Source organism: Aspergillus viridinutans (genome assembly GCF_018404265.1).
Source record: "Aspergillus viridinutans IFM 47045 DNA, scaffold_3, whole genome shotgun sequence".
NCBI classification, from domain to species: Eukaryota; Fungi; Ascomycota; class Eurotiomycetes; order Eurotiales; family Aspergillaceae; genus Aspergillus; species Aspergillus viridinutans.
In genome coordinates, this window is record NW_025091219.1 from 2,473,559 (window position 1) to 2,492,821 (window position 19,263).

At 49.2% G+C, this 19,263-nt stretch overlaps 8 protein-coding genes and 2 non-coding genes across 10 annotated transcripts; 5 read left to right on the top strand and 5 right to left on the bottom strand.

The window, feature by feature from the left end:
- Positions 1 to 685: 685 nt before the first annotated feature.
- Positions 686 to 2,836, top strand: yvc1 (putative potassium ion channel Yvc1; the record flags this gene model as incomplete). The annotated part of the gene is made up of 5 exons (XM_043269020.1): positions 686 to 758; positions 832 to 1,159; positions 1,218 to 2,152; positions 2,207 to 2,347; positions 2,403 to 2,836. The coding sequence occupies 5 exons, from the start codon at positions 686 to 688 to the stop codon at positions 2,834 to 2,836; spliced, it is 1,911 nt and encodes a 636-aa protein (XP_043124955.1).
- A 435-nt stretch (positions 2,837 to 3,271) lies between these two features.
- Aspvir_005809 (thioesterase domain protein) lies at positions 3,272 to 4,330 on the top strand (the record flags this gene model as incomplete). Its single annotated transcript, XM_043269021.1, has 1 exon — positions 3,272 to 4,330. One exon carries the CDS (start codon positions 3,272 to 3,274, stop codon positions 4,328 to 4,330), a length of 1,059 nt encoding a protein of 352 aa, XP_043124956.1.
- A 311-nt stretch (positions 4,331 to 4,641) lies between these two features.
- On the bottom strand, positions 4,642 to 4,714 carry Aspvir_005810. The gene has a single exon. It is a non-coding gene; the product is annotated as a tRNA-Lys (tRNA).
- Positions 4,715 to 7,017: 2,303 nt separating this feature from the next.
- Positions 7,018 to 7,468, top strand: Aspvir_005811 (multifunctional pyrimidine synthesis protein CAD; the record flags this gene model as incomplete). The annotated part of the gene is made up of 3 exons (XM_043269022.1): positions 7,018 to 7,060; positions 7,116 to 7,285; positions 7,334 to 7,468. 3 exons carry the CDS (start codon positions 7,018 to 7,020, stop codon positions 7,466 to 7,468), a joined length of 348 nt encoding a protein of 115 aa, XP_043124957.1.
- Positions 7,469 to 8,219: 751 nt separating this feature from the next.
- Aspvir_005812 lies at positions 8,220 to 8,292 on the top strand. The gene has a single exon. It is a non-coding gene; the product is annotated as a tRNA-Lys (tRNA).
- A 1,021-nt stretch (positions 8,293 to 9,313) lies between these two features.
- Aspvir_005813 (uncharacterized protein) lies at positions 9,314 to 10,837 on the bottom strand (the record flags this gene model as incomplete). Its single annotated transcript, XM_043269023.1, has 2 exons — positions 9,314 to 9,902; positions 9,957 to 10,837. The coding sequence occupies 2 exons, from the start codon at positions 10,835 to 10,837 to the stop codon at positions 9,314 to 9,316; spliced, it is 1,470 nt and encodes a 489-aa protein (XP_043124958.1).
- A 1,218-nt stretch (positions 10,838 to 12,055) lies between these two features.
- Positions 12,056 to 13,560, bottom strand: Aspvir_005814 (uncharacterized protein; the record flags this gene model as incomplete). Its single annotated transcript, XM_043269024.1, has 3 exons — positions 12,056 to 12,315; positions 12,398 to 12,585; positions 13,292 to 13,560. The coding sequence occupies 3 exons, from the start codon at positions 13,558 to 13,560 to the stop codon at positions 12,056 to 12,058; spliced, it is 717 nt and encodes a 238-aa protein (XP_043124959.1).
- Positions 13,561 to 15,052: 1,492 nt separating this feature from the next.
- On the top strand, positions 15,053 to 16,820 carry Aspvir_005815 (uncharacterized protein; the record flags this gene model as incomplete). The annotated part of the gene is made up of 2 exons (XM_043269025.1): positions 15,053 to 15,580; positions 15,642 to 16,820. 2 exons carry the CDS (start codon positions 15,053 to 15,055, stop codon positions 16,818 to 16,820), a joined length of 1,707 nt encoding a protein of 568 aa, XP_043124960.1.
- Positions 16,821 to 16,954: 134 nt separating this feature from the next.
- Positions 16,955 to 17,824, bottom strand: Aspvir_005816 (uncharacterized protein; the record flags this gene model as incomplete). The annotated part of the gene is made up of 1 exon (XM_043269026.1): positions 16,955 to 17,824. The coding sequence occupies one exon, from the start codon at positions 17,822 to 17,824 to the stop codon at positions 16,955 to 16,957; it is 870 nt and encodes a 289-aa protein (XP_043124961.1).
- Positions 17,825 to 18,809: 985 nt separating this feature from the next.
- On the bottom strand, positions 18,810 to 19,018 carry Aspvir_005817 (uncharacterized protein; the record flags this gene model as incomplete). The annotated part of the gene is made up of 2 exons (XM_043269027.1): positions 18,810 to 18,817; positions 18,865 to 19,018. 2 exons carry the CDS (start codon positions 19,016 to 19,018, stop codon positions 18,810 to 18,812), a joined length of 162 nt encoding a protein of 53 aa, XP_043124962.1.
- Between the last annotated feature and the right edge of the window lie 245 nt (positions 19,019 to 19,263).

A 19,263-nucleotide genomic window follows, 5' to 3' on the forward strand; every position in this document is an offset into this window, starting at 1 on the left:
CGTTGGGAATTGGGCTGGTGCCACAAGAGAGAGACGGTTGTTTCAGCGTTGGGTCAGAGAAGGGGGGCAAGAAAAAAAGTTTCTGATAGAAGGGCTTCGGTTATGACACGAATTACGAGACAGAAGACGGGTTTAATGTGCTCACGAGCGGGATAGGGCTAAGCAGCAATGTCTCAAAAAAGGGTTCAGACTGGACTTAGTTGACGCTGAGAACAGTACACCCGTGGGAGGATCTGCTGCCGCACTGCTTCCTGTGCCGTGGCGATGTGTCCATATCACTCAGATTTGCGTTGATGACTGAGCTCTGGTCACAGTTCTGGGACAGCTCTATCTCTTGATTTGATGTACATAAGTTCATATCTAAGTGCCAACTGCAAGAGTACGTTCTAGACTACGAAGACTATTTCTGAAAGGCAAACGTAGGATCGATCTGACTGGGCTCACCAATCATCTATAGTTGTAGTACTAGGCTGCACGAGAGACTGGCCATAGATCGTTGATAAAGTTGTGATGTTTTGAAGTTCCGGATAGATCAGTGGTGGTGGCTGGGGATGGCGGGGATCGTAGCGCGGGAACCGAATCTTGCTCGAAGTTTGATTCTCCATTGCTTTTTCTTTCGTTCCAATGCAGGTATACTGCTCTTCGGAAATCCTGGACTGTAGAATCACAGCCCACAGCATTCAGTATGGGGTACTGGGAAGACATCTTCAGCTCTGGAAGTCGAACTCACCATCGCCGTCTCCCAGAACGGCGGCGTTGTACGTCATCACCAACGGCTGGGCCTGGTCTCCGGCCAGCATTGCGCATCTCTGAAGCTAACACTGCAAATAGTGCTTCCAKCTTACAGGGCTGACCAGGCTACTTCTGTCAGCCCTGCCAAGGAGGTGACGAAGGTTGCTCTGCGGCTGAAATATCAGATCGAACAGGTCATTCCGTTCGAGATCGACGAGGGTTCTATCACCAAGCCTAACAGCCGAATCATCACCGACGATGTGATCCAGACTGCCAAGCAGGCAGGTGGTGATGATCACAGAGCTTGTGTGCTGTACTGTCTCCTTGTTTGTCTACGGTGGTTCAAGCTCCAGGCAGAATCCGAACTCTGGGAATCTGATCTGCACCTTCGTCGCGCGCTGGCATGTGAGATCATTGCGAAGCGCATGTAAGAAAAGCCATCTCAAACACCTCTGAAAAGGCTTAATGTTAATCAAGGCTTTCAGAATCGAGTCCGAGGAGGACCAGGACTCCCTCATGAAGGACGCCCTGTTACAGAGGTACTCCATCTTCTTGGACGGAGAACCAACTGCACCAGCCAACGTTATTGAGCGGGCCGTGGATCTGCATGCTCTGAGAGTCATAGGTTCTTCGGGATACCAAAAATGTATCAAGTATCTCTGGCGTGGTTGGTTCTGTCAAGAAGAGGGTAACCCGACCAATTTCGTTCCCTACCATGACAAAGACAACACAGACTTCAAGATTCATTTCCATCCTGACCGCATGAGGACTCCTTTCTATCAGAACGCATGTCAGATATTTTTCTCGTTGATATACCTCATCCTATATACCATCGTCATCAATACCGTCAACTCTACCGGAGATTTGGACGTTGTCGAAGGAATCCTCTATGTCATGACTCTGTCCTACATCTGCGACGAGCTCACCAAACTCTGGAAGGTTGGAAGGGACTACATCGACTTTTGGAACGCATTCAACTCGACCCTTTACACCATCCTCGCGGTGTCATTCTTCCTCCGTGTCGCCGCCCTTACGCGATCGAGCTCCGTCGACGACGAACAGAGGAGAACACTCAACCAGCTGAGCTACAATTTCCTGGCCATGGCAGGTCCGATGTTTTGGATGCGTATGATGCTCTACCTCGATTCAGTCAAATTCTTCGGCGCCATGTTCGTTGTGCTGAGAGTCATGATGAAGGAGAGCTTGATCTTCTTTGCCCTTCTTTTTGTCATTATTGTCGGGTTCTTCCAGGCGTTTTACGGCATGGCCCAGGCAGACGGCGAACTTGCCCTTACCAGGGGTATTATACAAGGCATGGCGAACAGTGTCATGCAGAGCCCGGATTTCGGCGTATTCGTGGAACTGGCGTTCCCATTTGGTCTCGTCCTCTACTATTTGTACAATTTCATTGTCATGATTGGTAAGTCGGTCGGCTCGCAGCACGACCGGAAAGCGTTTTACTGATGGGAAGTAGTTTTGCTCAACATATTGATTGCACTCTACAATAGCGCTTATGCGGATATCGCCGGCAACGCTGTGGACGAGTACATGGCGATCTTCGCTCTGAAGACAATGCAGTTTGTTCGGGCGCCAGACGAAAACGTCTTCATTCCTCGTGAGTCCTCCTATTCTGCTGCAGACACCGCATTAACTAACGGCGAGCCTACTAGCGTTCAACCTACTCGAAATCTTCTTTCTGGTCCTCCCTTTCGAGTGGTGGATGCCGCGCGAGTACTATGCCAAGCTAAACGATGTCATCATGAGTATCATCTACTCACCACTCTTACTCATCGTCGCGACGATAGAGACCCGCGAGGCACGCCAGATCCGGTGGAATCGGCGCCAGGGAGAAGAGGATGATGATGTTGTTCAGGAGTGGGAGGATGTTGCTGAGGAAGTTGACTTTGACGTGGACGACACCTGGAGACAGGCCGTGCGGGAAACCATCCCAGATCCGAATGCAGAGAACTGTACTTTGGAGATCATACAGCTGCGGGAGCAGATCAAGGAACTCACAGCTGTGGTTCATGCGTTCATGGAGAAGAAGGATACGGCGGAGCACATGAGGGAGCAATCAAGTTCCAATCAAGCTGACGAGGAGTAGGATCTATGGCATAGGATAGTTGTATTTGGTTGTGACTTTATCGAAACTTTGTTGGTGCCTTTGTTGATATGATGATGATCTCATCGTGATTTATATTAGTTGACTGTGTGGTATGCTTTTCATACCTGGCTTCATAAGATGACCTAATTCATCTCTACAAACTCTGTGATTCACGACGAAAGCTTAAGATATTCAACTCATGTTGACGTGTGTTTGTATTCTCCTGAGCAAGTGGATTGATTACGTGGCTGTCCCTGGACCATGTCCCCGCACCTCCTCTAAATCAACGACAAACGCTTCTTCAACCTTTTCCGCCTTAGACATCAACACAGTCAATCTACTCTTGTAACATGCGGGGTGCCATCAACCACAAGACCGCTAAAGGGCAGAGTCTTGGAGAAACTTGCAATAAACAGCTGGATTCCATGCAACAGCATGACTGACAACTCCCCCACCTTGCTGTATGCAGGAGAACATTTGGATACTGTTGCAGGATTCCCAACACTCTACACCTTCAGTCCCGCAAATCGCGACAATCCTCTGATTGTGTTCATACCGGGTGGCGGTCATAATGCTCGCATCTCATATGGCGGCCATCCCGGAAGTCGCAGGGAGGACTTCCTAGCACACTGGGTAAACAAACTGGGCCACGGCCTACTTGCCATCTCATACCCGCTCCAGAGCCAGCCGAACGAGATCATGGCTGCAACAGCACCAGTATTTCGTATTCGTGATTGGGGTCTGCAAGCAGCGGAGGTAACGAAGATGGTGATCGAGAGGCATCGCCTGTCGCCCAAGGTCGTGCTTGTCGCTTGGAGTATGGGCGGCCGGGTAGTGGTTCCGTACATACAAGCAGCAAAGGCACGGGGGCTAACAGTTGAGCTATTCGTGAGTCTCGCGGCTACTCCTGGACTCGCTGGTTCTCGGCCCATTCCCGCTGGTATCAAAAAGACGTCGGAGGGGTATGCTGCATTGGACAGGATGTCGGAGCTTTTCCTGGACCAGATCCATGAGCAGAATCGGCTGAACTCCCGTGTCATTATTCCGGACGATGTGTATCTACGCGGCTACTACGGGCATACGCCTGTCGGCTTGCTCGGCTGGGGCTTGAGCTATTCCCCGGAGCGCGGATTTGTTGAAGATCGATATACTTCAACGGAAGATGCCGACGCGAACAATTTTCGCCAATGGCCTTTGATTTCTGCTCTGCACGGTGACAGCATACTGGATGGACGGCATGTACTTGCGGACAAGGCAACTTGGGCATTCATGCAGGTGCAGCAGCTCGTGAGTGCTCTCGAAGGTCGAGGCTATAGATCGCTGAGCTCTCAGCGCTGGGAGGAGGTCGTCAAGCTGGTCCACTCACGGCCGGAGAATATGTGCCGGCAGATCCATGGTAATCACTTTTTCTTTCTGGGCGAGCAGGGCGCTCGTGATACGGCGGCTGCGATCGTTGAATCTGAGGGACGCTCGGATCTTCATGTCCACTCTTGACTCTCTGCTTGTGTCTTGAGGTCACTTGACAGCAATTTTTTTGTTCATTTAGGACGTTCCTTGACTGCAATCGCCTCTGTTTCCTGTCAGGGACTGGCCCCTTTGAGCATGAACTACGAGGTCGAGGTCGACGGAAATACGGAGTACTTGTTCTGTTTCGGTCTAGAGTTGCTGTATCGGATGTCTGCAGCTGGGCTTGTTTGCAGACAATTACGATACCTCAGCAATAGCGCAGCCACGCGTTGGCAGCGGTCGTTGGATGCTGGTAGTCATGACAAGAGGGAAGGAAAAATGTTGCGGAGCAAAAAGAAAGCCGAACGCGGGGGTCGAACCCGCAACCTTGAGATTAAGAGTCTCACGCTCTACCGATTGAGCTAGCCCGGCCGCTGTTGTTAATGCCGGCTCTGTTTTTGCCACACAAGGAAATGGTAGCCGTAGTCTATCTTTGTAGTTTAGGCCAACTACTACCCTTACAGTTTGATAGCGGTAGGTAGGGTACTATAACATCATCCACTATGAACAATACGTTACCTATGTAAAGCATTTATATTTCACTCTCTGGTTGCACTTGCTGCGCCCAAGAAATACCAATTCTGAGTCGAACACAGAAAATTGAGTCCAACCCTAAGTAGCGATATTCATCTAATCCCATGCCCTACCTAGTCTTGTAGTCTACAGACTTCGTGGAAAAAGGGATCTACATCCTTGACACCAAGTGAGGGCTGTATAATATGGCTCGCCAGGCTCATTTATTCCACGAGGCATACAGTTTTTCGTACGCTCTGAGAATCCTCTAGACTGCTTGGATAAATATTGACATGGCGAGGATAGAGCCATCCGAGAGACTGGCTCTCATTCGAGAGAATCTTGCCGAGTCTTGAACTTCAGATGAGAAGATCCTCGCTGAAGGGAACAGCCCGAGGATATACTGGGGTGTGTCACTCAGATTCCTTTTGGCCTAATGACACTGTAGGAGAGCTGCACTGATACTCACCATGTTAGGTACCGCGACAACCAGCTGTCCGCACTATGCCTACTTCGTCCCAGCCGTTAAAATGGCCCAGCCGAACTAACGGTGCTACTGGCCGATATCCACTCGTTCCTTGACAACCTGAAAGCCCCGATTGAGCTGGTGGAGCGGGGGGTCGGGTTGTACCCGTACACCGTCACAGCCATTCGTCGAGCAGTGGGCGTTTCTACCGAGAAGCTCAAGTTCGTGCCTGGAAGCCTCTATCAGAGAAGCCCCCAGTATATCTTGGATATGTATAGGCTTGGCTCAATCATTGAGTCATATCCGAGCATGATGCGAAGCGCGGGTGCGGAAATCGTCAAACAAACGATAATGCTCCCCTGAATGGTCTCCTTTACCCCGTTCCCCAGGTGCTGGACGAGCAGTATTTGGATGTTGACGTTCAGTTTGGAGGTAGATAGTTCCTAGACTGAAGGCCAATAAGCTAACCAGACGTGTAGGTCTGGACCAGCGCAAGCTGTTCATCGCGGCAACTGAGTGGTTGCTAAAGCTGTATAAACAGGTCTGCACACCGCAAGTGTCTAAATCGGTTTATACTAACAGCCCTAGCGCGCACATATCAGGAACCCGATGGTTCCTGGGTTACAAAGCGGTAAAATGAGCTCGAGTTGACCCTGGTAAGAAAGTCCATGGCTCGTGCGAGACATCTTGTGCTGAGGATCAAAAGACAGCAAAATCGATCTCGATCCCCCCGAGGTCGTGAGTAAGAAGATTTCATAAAGCCATTGCAATACCCCGAGCTGTTGAGGGGAACGGAATTCTGGCTTTTGTTGAGCACGTTCTGCTGCCGGCGTCGAGCTTGCGAGGACGCAGAGAATTCCGCGTAGACAGGGAACAAGATGGTTTGGAGTCTCTGGTTTATTCTACGGTTGACCAGATGCATGATGATTACCGCAAACGATGTGGTATGGCCTTTGTCATCCTTATGCAGGGATTGCACCAGCAGTTCTGACCGGTTCTATAGTTGACCCTCAGCTTCTCAAATCAGCCGTAGCTAAGGGATTGAATGCTCTATTGGCTCCAATCCAAGAAGCATACCAGGCTTCCAAAGAATGGCAGGAGATTGCCCTGCAAACATAGCCGCCTCCAACAAAGAAGGAGAAGAGGGTCATGGACTGTACCTCGCTTCAAAGTAGAAGAAGACTAGCAGCAGAGAAGGAACAGCCTTTGGGAATGGATGCTACAATCATCGTTCTAGAGAAACAGTAGTATTTATATTCCACTGCACTCGATTGTGGACGCAAATGGGAGCTGAACATCTCCACTCAAGCTGCAGATACGGATTCCTCGGCGACAACACACGACTGTTGAGGGTGGCTAGCTGAAAGCATTAAAGCAAACATTCTTATGCAAACTCAGCCAGCCTCATGAGATCTCGTTGTTTCCTTGCTGGTAAAGATAAAATATGCTCTTACTAGATGAGGGATCTGGGCTAATGCGGACGATAGCAGGCCAATGTGGTATAGGAGCTGAAATGATCCACTGCTACGACCAAAAAGCAGATATAAAGCGACTTGGTATTATGATCCCTTATCCAATCAAGACAAGGCCACAAGAGGGGTTCTCTCACGCGCATATATAAGGAGCCACATTATTCTGAACCGAGCTGGCATATCAGTTTCTCCTGCATGCTTGGATCAAGAGACTCTGGCCCATCATGTCCAAACCTAATGTTTTCTTTGACATATCTGTTGACGGGCGTAAGTTCCTCGCATTACTGGGATTCCGTTTCTCCTCTTAACTTGGTCCCTTTAGGACCTTTTGGTCGCGTCGTATTCAAGCTATTTGACGATGTCGTCCCAAAGACTGCAAGGAATTTCCGCGAGTTGAGCACGGGTCAGCATGGCTTCGGCTACAAAGGCTCTCCATTCCATCTTGTGATTCCTAATTTCATGCTCCAAGAAGGTGATTTTACAAAGGGCAACGTGAGTCCAGCTTCGACTACAGTGATATTAACTAAGGACATTCTGTAGGGAACTGGTGGCAAATCCCTCTATGGAGACCATTTCGCAGATGAGAATTTCAAGTTGAAACATGACAGATCTGGTCTCTTATCCATGGCCAACGCAGGGAAGATACGAATGGGTCTCAATTTTTCATCACGGTGAGTTTGGATTGCTCGGTTATTCCATTTCACCCAAATTGCTGATAAACATTGGGAAGTAGCCTGAGGGTTGCTAGATGCTCAGGGCTATCAATAGCAATAGCCTGACCTCGGCAACTTCACTGGCAACTTCCACTGGCCACTCTGTCTGAACGACTCTTAGAACATGTTTGGATGCTCTGAATTTATATCACTTGATTGTTGGATTCTAGATTGTGGTTGTGGTGGTGTGCAGAAAGTCAGCTTGTAATGGTCTTATACTTGGATAAAAGTATGAGCGCTCAGAGGGTCAATAGGAATTTACTCATATAACACAAGCTGGTGAGTGCTTGCTCTGCTCGCGTCTTGAGGTTCGGACCTTCGGCCCTCACCTTAACTAATATTAATCCTTTAAGGCGTAACCCTTTATATACAGCCTTAGTAGCCTGTAATAGGGGTAATAGTATATTATAAGGGTCAGGAGGTACAGTATCTGTATAAGGGTAGCCCTAAATAAGGGGTAGATATACTGGTAAAGGGCCTGAGGCTGTGGCTTTAGAAGGGTAGAAGCTTCAGGGCCTTAAGAAAGTGGCAGAGAATAACATAGAGAATTTAGGCCTGAGAGGGGAGGCATCAAGGCTAAACTAAAAGAGGTAATTTTAGGACTGAATTACAGCTGATTATTAAGTGATTATTAAGTGATTATTAAGCTGGGACCCACCCTTATTGGCTTATGATAATAGTAGATATAGTGTCTCTGCCTTTCAACAAGAGCAGCCGGGCTAGCTCAATCGGTAGAGCGTGAGACTCTTAATCTCAAGGTTGCGGGTTCGACCCCCGCGTTCGGCTTTTTCTTTTTTGAATGCAAAATTGTTTCGATCCTAATATATGCTGCGAATTATCAACAGTATTCGGTACGCGCGATGTGGGTGTATCTCAGGGAATGTCATGACAGTATGGTTTAGTAGTTTGGACGTCACACTACAGTGGGAACCTCAGAACCTTAATTGCTGGCTTTTATAATCTCAGATCCATAGATTAATGGATCAAGATCTCTAACTCCCAAAAATTATTCTGCCAAGCCTACCTGGATCTTCAAGGTGGCGCTCAAGTCTCAGCTATACCCCTTCTCTATACAATATACTGAGCAATGTATTAATCTAGCGCATGGCGATTTTCTCTCTCTTAGTATTTACTACTATCATCTCGCAGTTGTAAGCTCAGTCATTCATTTACTAACTCTTTACGTTTACTTTTGTTAATATATCTATAGGAAACCACACTAACTGACCAACTTGGAAAATTACGGATCACAAGTCCAGTAAGACATTCAGCAGAACATTCAGCAGAAAGGAATATAATGCGTATGCGAACCCAGCCGGCGCTAGCTCAGATAAGCTACAGGAGGACAAGAGTTTTATAGCGTGGTGTGTAAGCAGGGACTGCTGGAGCTTGAAGCATTAGAAAAACCTCTCCAGAGTTCTTTCTCTTGATACCGATAGGCCACCCTTACTGGAGGGAGATGGTTGGTACGTCTGTGGCCAGCACTGTGATTCCGAAGGGTGCACTCCAATTTATTGTCGGGTTACCAAGTAGCCTTCAATCAATGGGTTAAATAGTTTGGTCGACGAGCGTACTACTGGGATAAGACTCTCATGGTAGATGGGTTGTATAGTAGTCTATGTAGTTTCGAATGAGCATCTCATCTTTGCGAGGATAGTTACGGTAGTAGGGCCAAGGATCCACAATAATCAACCTGTTGCAGCCTGCAGCTGTTTATTCGTCGGGCTTGGTTCTTGCCTGCAGGAACAACTATCGATTTGACTCAGCTCTAGGACTAGTTATTCACAGATGAGCCTCCTATTCTAGGCTACTTGTAATGCGCATGACATCCCTTATGCTTGTGTCCATGGTGGTGGCGATGGTGTCCAGAAGCCGCAGGAGTACTCGTTCCGGGAGAAGAGGACTGAGGCACAGAAGGAGTACTGCTGCCAGCAATACTCGTAGGCTCAGCTGATGCCGAGGTTGACTTTGCGCCAGAGGATACCGCGGTAGGACTAGAAGCAGGCGGACTCTGGTATAGCGCCATGGTCGCTTTACCAGACGACGGAGGGGCAGCCGGTGTGCTCGCCCCAGAACTTGCAGCCGCAACATCCGACTCATCCAGGCGATGCAGCAACGATCCCCAGCCGAGTCCATCATAATGACCCGACCCCTCGCCCCAGGACCCTGCGCCGCCCTCTGCGCCGCGAAAAAAGGTCAGAGACTGGTTAAGGAACGAGGTCGTCCAGGGTGCATCCATTCCTTTGATCATCACGTAGTGGCTATGCAGCAGCTCCCAGGTAGGTCGCATTGCGCCGCGAGAGACACTGCTGATTTCCGTGTAGCTGACGAGGCCGTTGGTGTACGGGACGAAGGGGACGTCGTGGCCCAGATTATACCGCGCCCAGTACTCAGCTCTGTAGATCCATCAGTTATAAGTGGAACAAGAAGTGAGTGAGACTCCTACTGACCCTCTCAGAATGCGACTATCATTGAACGCAAACAGATCCTCTCCCTGGTTCCAGGCCTGCTGACCAACCACCGCAAGTAACTGAAAATTCAACGCTGCATGGCCCTGGTCGCGACCGGCCTCCTGGCCCTGGCCTAGAGGCTTCCCTGTCTCAGGTTCTTTGACGATATTGCTGATAGCCTTGTTGATGGCGCCGTTGCCATCCCCGTGCTTGAAATAGTCCACCGCAAAGTCCCATACCGTCTGGTTATCCGTCAAAACGCCAAAGGCCATCGCCGAGGCGATATTGCACAGCTCCCAGTTTGCAAAGAAGTGCAGGATATTATGCTCCGATGGCTCCTCGTGCCGCAGCCACTTGTAGTGCATGGGAATGAAGATATTATTGGCCATCTTAATCACGGAGGGAAGGACATTTTTTGCAAAAGGCTCGTAGTCCCGGAGGAGCTCGGCGGCGTTGGCAAGCTGGTACCCCTGCAGACCAGCTGTCAGGTACTTGTCATCGCCGCCGCCGAGGGCGGTTAGCGTGGTCGCCCAGGCATGGAGGATGTTGCTAGCTGCATCGGCGCAGCTAGTGTTGCCGGAGATCTTCCAGCGCAGGGCGAGATTGAATGCGGCTGCTACATCGTGCCACAGGTGCTCCGCGTTTTCGGTGCTGCCGTACCAGTCACTCCGGTAGACGACGCTGACGGGTGAAGGGGTGTAGCTGGCGTCCGAGAAACGGAGACTGGTCAACACATTCCAGGAGGCGGTCCATGGGTTTGCGTTCGCTTTGATCTTTTGCTGTGCGCGAGTGATGTCGCTCTCCGAGACGAGAAGTCCAGGGTGGACGAAGCTGGAGGCAAGAGGAAGCAAGGGAATAAGGAAAGACAGATTGACCAGCATTTTGAAATGAAGAAATGAATGACTGTAGTGAGAAAAGCAAAGAACCAGCTATAGAACGAAACAAAGTCGAACAAAAAAGAGTGCTGAAGAAAAGAGGTCAATTGGAAAGAGCATAACGCGGCCGAGTCATTAATAAGTCTGCGATTTATTACTCTGGAGTAGATAGCCGCCGACAAATTAAGCGAGTAGATTAATTAAATCTAGATCAATGGATAATCTCATACAAACTTAATTCAGCGGCATGTCAACACGCGGGGAGATGAGCAAGGATAGCTCCGAATCAACCTGAAACAACGGCCCGTTTCCACACGGCCCATTTGGCCCTAGCATCGAGGGTTACCGGCATTCCACCAATAAATATGCCGACAGATGTCAATGGTCGAACTGTCGGAGATGAACCGAAGCTATTCACACTAGATGGAGCTTAGACTAGGCCCTAGCTTTGTAGTCCTAGCCCGTCCATAAACCCCTGTTCACACTAGGCCCCCTTGGAGTTGCAAGGACCTTATCAGGATTATTATACTTGAAACATGTGGAGTCTGTGATAGTCTCTTTAATAACTTAAGGTTCTGGTGCAATATCCATAAAGGGGGAACATTAAGAACACATAGCACCATCGCAATCCTATAGTTCTAGAAGACACTGGACATATAATACTGGAGAGTATTAATTAAGATAGCAAAAACAACAGGAATTATAGGCACTTTAACTAAATTAAAGTTGCTAAGAAGTAGCCATGAGACAAGTCACAATGCACATAACTACCTCTCTAACAATTAGTCATGCTAGTAGACGTCAAGCTAATTAGTTAAGACCTCTGTAGGTGTCCAGCTACAGCTCATCACCAGGATAGAGCATATTAGTGTGGCACTAGAGTGCTCCTAATCACCCTGCCCATACAACAGAGCTCATGGTCTAAGCCATCCTCAGCTGAGTTTACTCAGACGAAGGCATGTCACTAGTCGTTTTCTGGGTCTAAGTCCTTAGGATGGTCCTCAAAACCTAAAGACGCGTCCTCTTTGCAAAGGGGTTGATAGTACCAATACGAGAAATTAGGAGATAAGGGAAGAGTCTTCCGTGCCTAATTCTTAGTCTACAGCCTCACTCCCTAGTTCAATATAGACAGCCTGACCCATCCGCGCACCCATACCAATCCACCAAGCCATACCTTCGGTTGCATTCCGTCGAGCTCTCAGCAGTGCACCGAACTCCCGACACCTACACAGCAGTCCGCTCCTCCAACGTCAAACCCCCCGGCTGCTCCAGAACAATCAACGGTCCAGCAGCAACGACACTCTCCTCCGTGGGCGCATCCCGCCGATCCGCAATATTCACCATGATAATACTCGATTCGGGATCAAACCGCGCGGGGATGGTCGAGCTGTTCGTCTTCCGACCAATCGGTACGCTGACGGTATTCAGCCCATGATAAAACACCGCATAGTACTCTGTGTCGTCCTCAAACCACAGCTGGTTGTCTGCGACCGAAAACACAAAATGAAATCTTCAATCACAGCCGCGCGGTTGCCCCATTCTTGCTAAACACTAGTAGAGGTAGACCCTGGCGGGGATTGGGGTAGACCGGGTTCGCCTTGGGACAGGAACCGGGGACAACAAAGGCATTTGTGGTGTCAAGGATCTGGTTTGTGTAGGGGTAGACGGTATCTGCAGGGCTGGAGAGGGGGCTGGTGTTGAAGACGTCGAGGAGGGACCAGACGTTAAGAGGGTGGGCAGATGCATGGTATAACCTTGAGACTCAACGTAATTTCTGAAGTGATGGTGTCTGCCAGGAGATGTATTGTAGATGGGAAGTAATTGCTAAATGAGATTGAACATGGACGACAGCGAGCCTTTTATATTGCTTGACAATCGCCTCCTGACGCAGTCGCAAGGCTGCAGTGAATTGATCAACCATACAGTAAAAACATCGCCACAGCCTCCATCTCGACAAGGAAGATTCTGCGAGCTCACAAAGCTCGTCTGTGATGACATCCTTGAAGCCGATGCAACGGGAGGCCTAATTAGCCGGACTGTAGGGAATATGCCAGCGGTGGATCCTGATTGTTTGAAAGAAATGACCAATGGTACTGAAGACAGCAGCGCCAAGCTTTGCGTCGGCTACACTAAACTACATTAGGCTCATTGCGCGAGGGTGGATCTGTGGCTGATTGGCTGATAGCATGCATGTCAGATCCACAGGGCTTGCAGATCGCTAGATTCAGCCCAAAAGGGAAAATTATTTAGTAGACACATTCCTCGCCCGGGGCATATTCTCACGCCGACCGATCTCGAATCCATGAATGTCAGCAGTCACTGCCATAATCTTCTCCATCCATCTGGCTTGTCCGACTCGGGCTTAAGATTACGATAAGCCACATTCAGAGGGAATAATAGCATGAATGCCCCGGAGCTCCTTTGCAGGCAGTGGAGATGGTAATCCACCGTCCTACACACCTCGACTGCAATCGCTTCCTGTTACTTTGTATTGGAAGGAGGAGGTCGCTCGGATTTGTCATAGAAGACTTGGACCCGCCCAGGTTCAGCCTGAGTCCTTCCGCTGCCTTGAGCAGGATAAGCAGCACCGAATCGTACACAATCAGCTCGTTGGCGCGGTCGGGGTCTGTGAACCAAATGACTGTTTGAAACGGGCTGGGAGGCAAACCATCGGACCCTGAATTGCTTGACGGAATGAAGAACGCGGCATGCGGGATCTTCCCTGCCATTTACATCGCCAGAGGTAAAGGATTTCCAGTGTTGATAATGCCTTCTGGCGAACTTGGCCGAGTAACTCATCCCGTCCAGGCATATCCGGGTCCCATGCAATTACTTGGTCTAAATCTTCAAGTAGACCCGGAATGTCGCAAAAAACGTCGTGGAGGTAGTCGATTGGCGTCTTGGAGCTCATCCGTCCGGTCCATGGGATGCTCTTCCAGCAGGGTCTTCTAGGAAACAGCGTTTTCTCTCGACGATGTACCCAATTGCCTATTAAATGTGAGTGTGGTCCCGCGAGCACAGGCTAATGCTTCTTACAATACACGACCTGAGCGCAGGAAGTAGAGCAGCTCCAACACCAGACTGATGGCAATGTGGGCCTCTTAATTCTGTCTATTATAATACATAGCAACTCACGTTTGTTGGACCAAGAAACACTTACAATCCGCGCCAGCCCCTGATAATGCTGGAGCCAAGCGGAGGATTGAGTGAGCGCAACCGATTCGAGAGTTGCAAGGCAGATTACGGCGACAAGAAGGTCGGATTCTAGGACTCGATCTGGGCATTGCAACTGCACGCGCAGGCTCTGTAGCGCTTGTGAATAGGGCCCTGTGCCTTTCCGCACTAGATCTGCATGACTATGGACCTTCCCAAAGTACGTGGTAGCCAGGGCACTGAGCGAAGTTATAGATAGCCCTGTGGGATCTCTGGGGCGCAGAAGCACTGTAATCCAGGACGCTGATTACGGGGATGCGTCGTCTGTATGCCATGTAAATAGACGATTGACTAGATGCGACACACAAATGTGTTGCTCATCCAATTGGGGGTTGACATAGATGGATTCCCCCCAGTCCCGAGCTCCCTCCGCTCGAGGGACTGACTGGACTAATTCCTGATCTCGTTTCGCAGATTGGCCCCGAGTCAAGCGTGTAGTTACATCTATGAATTCGACGTGGCTGACATAACCTTGGCAGTGGAACCCGCCTTTCCTGCAATGCTCACAGTACGGTTTGGCTTCTAGTCAATAATTAGTATGCCATTGCCAGGAGTAATACAGTAGCGACGGACACACCGCATTCTACTTTGCGTCGTCTACAGGTCCTGCAACCTTTACTTCGTCCGCCTATATTCACCATTGTCAACACTGGTAGGAGTTGTTCGAGCGCAGAGCTCCAGTAGCCGCTCTTGTCCTTCAAAATTCAGAATTAGAGAACGCTTGATGACCTAAGGAGAAAAGTATTTGATCATCTCAAATGCTTGCTCAGTCCTAACGGTCAAGCTGAGTGCCTGGAGGCGCTCTTGCTGACCTCTCAGGACGCGCTGACTAAGCTCGTATAAGGCTTGCCAAGCATCATCACATTCACCCCTTATTCTTCCTGGACAGTTGCACAGTTGCACAGTTGCACAGTTGCACAGTTGGACACTTAACTTGTTCTGTCCCATGCCTGACAATTTGCCTAACCTCGAGAACCATTCGTGATGGGTGCTATCTCTCATCGAAACATGCCAAATCCACTTTTGCTGCCGGAAATTGTCGCATCTGTCATCGACAATGTCCACCTGGTCCCAGATATTTTGAACTGTGCCTGTGTGAACCGCACGTGGAGTGTTGCAGCTTTGAAGAAGCTTTACAAGGGCTCTCTGAATGACATGCAGTTCCGTACACCTGATATTGGATCACTTAATTGCCTTTTCGTAGCATCACGGGAGCGCTTCGCTCGAAATATGAGCTTTGTGAAGCATCTTCTCCTCTCCACAGATGCAATCGCACTGGATCAACTGGGACGAGCGAGAATTGCATGCTACGAGAAGTGTCGCGCGTTGCGCCATCGCAAATATGCAAAGCTCCTTTTGCAGCTGCAAGGAAGTCTTACCAGCCTCGTCATCCCCTCTGAGATCAAGGGTCAAGATTGGTCTATCATTTCCGACCTCCTTCTCACTCAAACCATTGACTTCTTAGCTATTGATATTTACTACTGTGGACTGATGATGGACAGCCCCGGCTATCTCCAAGAACCGATCACCCCTGCTGTGAGTGTTGTCAAGCCAGTGATTCTCCCCCTTCCCAAGAGGGAATGTCTGACTCTGGCAGGATAAGTTCTTAAACCTCAAAGCTCTCACAGTTTACAAACAAGGTGGCGGGATTTATGAGCTTTGCCGGTTGCTTCAATGTTGCGATTTACGGTTCTTCCACCTTGAGGAAAGGGCTCATAGCCGTGTTGGACGCATGAACCGATCCGACCTTGCAATAGTCCTGGAGTGCCTTCGACGACACCAAAATCTCGAGGCGTTGGCGCTGTTTATTCCCCATTGTTCCCCACCCTTGGAATCAACAAGAGAAGAGGAGCAGGGAAACCTATGGCCGAGGTTGAAGGCATTGTACCTTGCAAAGCCGCCCCAAGAAGGGCTAGAGCTATTACCCAAGTTCAACGATCTTCAAATCCTCAGCCTGCAATACCTGGGATCCGGGTTCCCAACTATCAACCAGACTGTACTTGAAAACATTGCAAAATGCAGAAACTTACGGGTCGTCGACCTTGATCCCCGTGATGTTGACAATGTAGAAGCACTCCTTGATATCGCGCGTGGCTGCCCACTGTTGCAAAAGTTTCGCGTGAAGGACGAACGCTTGAGCGGGGAACACTGTTTGGGAGAAGTCCTGTTTTTCGATCTGCTGCGTGCCCTGCCTCAACTGGAGTTCCTTGCTCTTGATGCGAAATTCGAGATGGATGGTGCAAGGCTTCGAGACCTTGCCCAGCACTGCCCGCGACTGGTCGTGCTTGACCTGGGTTACACTGAATTGCACCTCTCTCTCACGACAATGATCAATGTGGATCCACTCTGGCAGTTAGAGAGCATGACGTTTGCAAAAATATACTTCAAGGATCCACCACGCTTGCAAACTGACGCTATCCAGAGCATTGCAACAGAATGGCGCAGGATATTCCCAAGGCTGCGAGGTGTGCGATGTCTTACGGACCCTCCGTATGGGATGGAAGATGATTGGAGCGAGGAATCAGAGACAGATAATGGTAGTGCGAGTTCCGATGACGACACGTCAATCAGTGACTTCCAGGCCAACTTTCAGTATCCTTTACGAAGAAAACTCTGGAGGGTCATTGGTTATGAAAAAGACCCGGATATTCACCAGAAGATTGTAAATATGTGGGAGACCAATCTCGAGATCAAGACGATTGGCTGGCCCGTGGTGCCTTTAGCAGCCTTTTACGATCCAGACCCATACTCCACGACTGCTAAATGCGGCCAGTAACTGGAGTGTAGTCTGCATGACAACCAGGATCGTATATTCTCTTATACCACCTAAGATTTAGTGCATAGAGCATGGCCAGAATACCACTGATGATACACCGTATACTATGCTAATCTTGTATACCGTGGCCACCCCTACAAAGCCTCGTTTCCTGTTCCCTGGAGAAACCTAGTCGCTCTCTCATGCTTCGGATCCCGGCACAGATACCAATAATCCAGCCAGAATTCCCGAGCAGCACTATGGTCAGGCATATACTTTCGTAACAAAGTCTTCCACTCCCTGTCCTCTTCACTGTCAGGAACAGAGGTACAGACATACTCCCACCATACCGGAAAGTATCCGGACACCTCCCAGTCAATAATTCCAGTAAGACAGCCGTCCTCAACCATAATATTGACATTCGTGAGGTCACCATGCGTAAAGGTATAAGGCGCAGCAGGCGGCATACGTCCTTGAAGTCGCACACGCGCATCAGGCAGCACAGATTCATGCAGACCCTTCTCCATATCATCCCAGAGCTCATCATCAGACGCCAGAGGACCATGGGGAAGGTCCGACCGATCATCATGAAAGAGGAAGTTGGAGTAGACTGGTCCACCACCAAGAGCTTGTATCTTATCAGACTGGAGCTCACGCAGCTGTAGCAGATACTCCGCCGTCTGCCTCGCTATATTCTCTTTCTCAGCCGCAGAGAGCTTCGACCAGGCTTTGCTAAGGGGTTCACCAGGGACGCGTCTCATCAGAATAAGAGTGCGGTCGTCTTCCTCCCAGGATTCCACCACCGAGGGAACCGGGATGGAGGTCTCTTGCTGTACAAACTGGGCATTCGCTACTTCAAAGGTTGGGCGACGAGAACCACGATCTTTTAGAATCAGGTTTGAGCCCAGGGACCAGACGCCGCGGTCGCCGGCTTCGTAGAATAGTTTGACCTGGCTTTTGTAACTGCAGTGCTTTTGGCGTTCTTTAGTCCAGCTGCATGCTGTGCAGGGGTCTGAGGAGCTCATGGTGAGAATATAAATTAGAGAGAGGTGCGTGGTTAGGATGGAGTAAGTTGTGATGATGTTCAAGAGAAAGAGTGGGTAGTGGTCATATTTATACCCTGTTGTGCTCATCACACCGCCACTTGGTCTTCTGTTTGCGCGGCTATGTAGAGTAGCAAAACCGGAGTGTCTTGTGTAACCTAAATGTAGTGGTTAATAAGATGAAGTGATGGCCTTCATTACATTGACCACAGGCATGCCTAACAATAGTCAAACTGCGAGCTGGCCAGGTGGCTCCGTAGTTCTTCCAAGCTCATGATTTGCAGGGGCTGGAAATTATCAGGACATAGCTGGCGCCTGGCGTACTGGTCCAGGCAGAGATTTACCGAGTCCAGAGAGCAGTAGGTAGCCTCAACGCTTGCGCTGCCTTTGCCACATGGGTCAGTCAGGTATCTGTGAACGTGGTAATACAGGTCTAGTCCGATGGGTCAGCTACCACTCTGTTAGAGCTACGACCGATATATATGAGTGATCCTGTAGTCCTGCATTGGGCAACCTGAATAGGATGGCAACACCATACATAGAGAAACAATAGATCAACCGGGTCCTTCAGTTCTGTACAAGAGATTATAATATTTAGTAATCATACAACGTAGAAGGAGAGGAACTTCGGATGAGATAAAAATGAAGGCAAGAGATAGGATGTGTCATGCTAACCTATCCAAGTAATAGAGATGAATGAGTATTATCCATCACAATTACCACGGCCAAAAGCCAGGCACCCAATAAAAGGTCCCATTATGTAAGGTACCACAGCCAGAACAAACAAGCGAATGCTTTGGGCTAGGTCCTTTTGGCCCATTCTGCAAAACATCAAACATGAATTCCTTGCTGTGGATGCCGCCGTAGAGAGCATTATGAACAAGGTCATCTAGTCCAGAATGCTTGCCACAGTTGCGGCACTGCTCTCTTTCACAGTTCATAATATTCGCTCTCCTTGTAATTGGCACTATTCCTCTCAGTCAGCATTATTAGAGTTACCATGCTTGCATCTGGCAACTAACCTGTAGTTTCAAGCATACTAGCAATGTGAGCCCGTTCGGTTTCAGTAAGTTCCCAGTTGTACCAATTCTTGCCATCATCATCGGTGATGACCTTTGAAGTCGAGGGTGTCTCCATGGCCAAGGGATGGACAGGAAGGTCTGACAGTGCCTGCATGGTGATAGATTTATGAGGTGTAGATGAGTGTTTGCTTATGAGGATGTTGAAAAGAAGATTTCAGCACGGGGAGCAGGTCGGTCGCTTTGGGTCCTTTATATGCTTGGATGATGCACTAGATTAGATGATGGAAAGAGAAATAACAAGGGGATTGATGATAACTATGTTGCATGACATAATATGGATGTGATAAGTCTATTCAGCCTGCATGTCGATCTCCTATAAAAACCCTAAATTAGCCAACA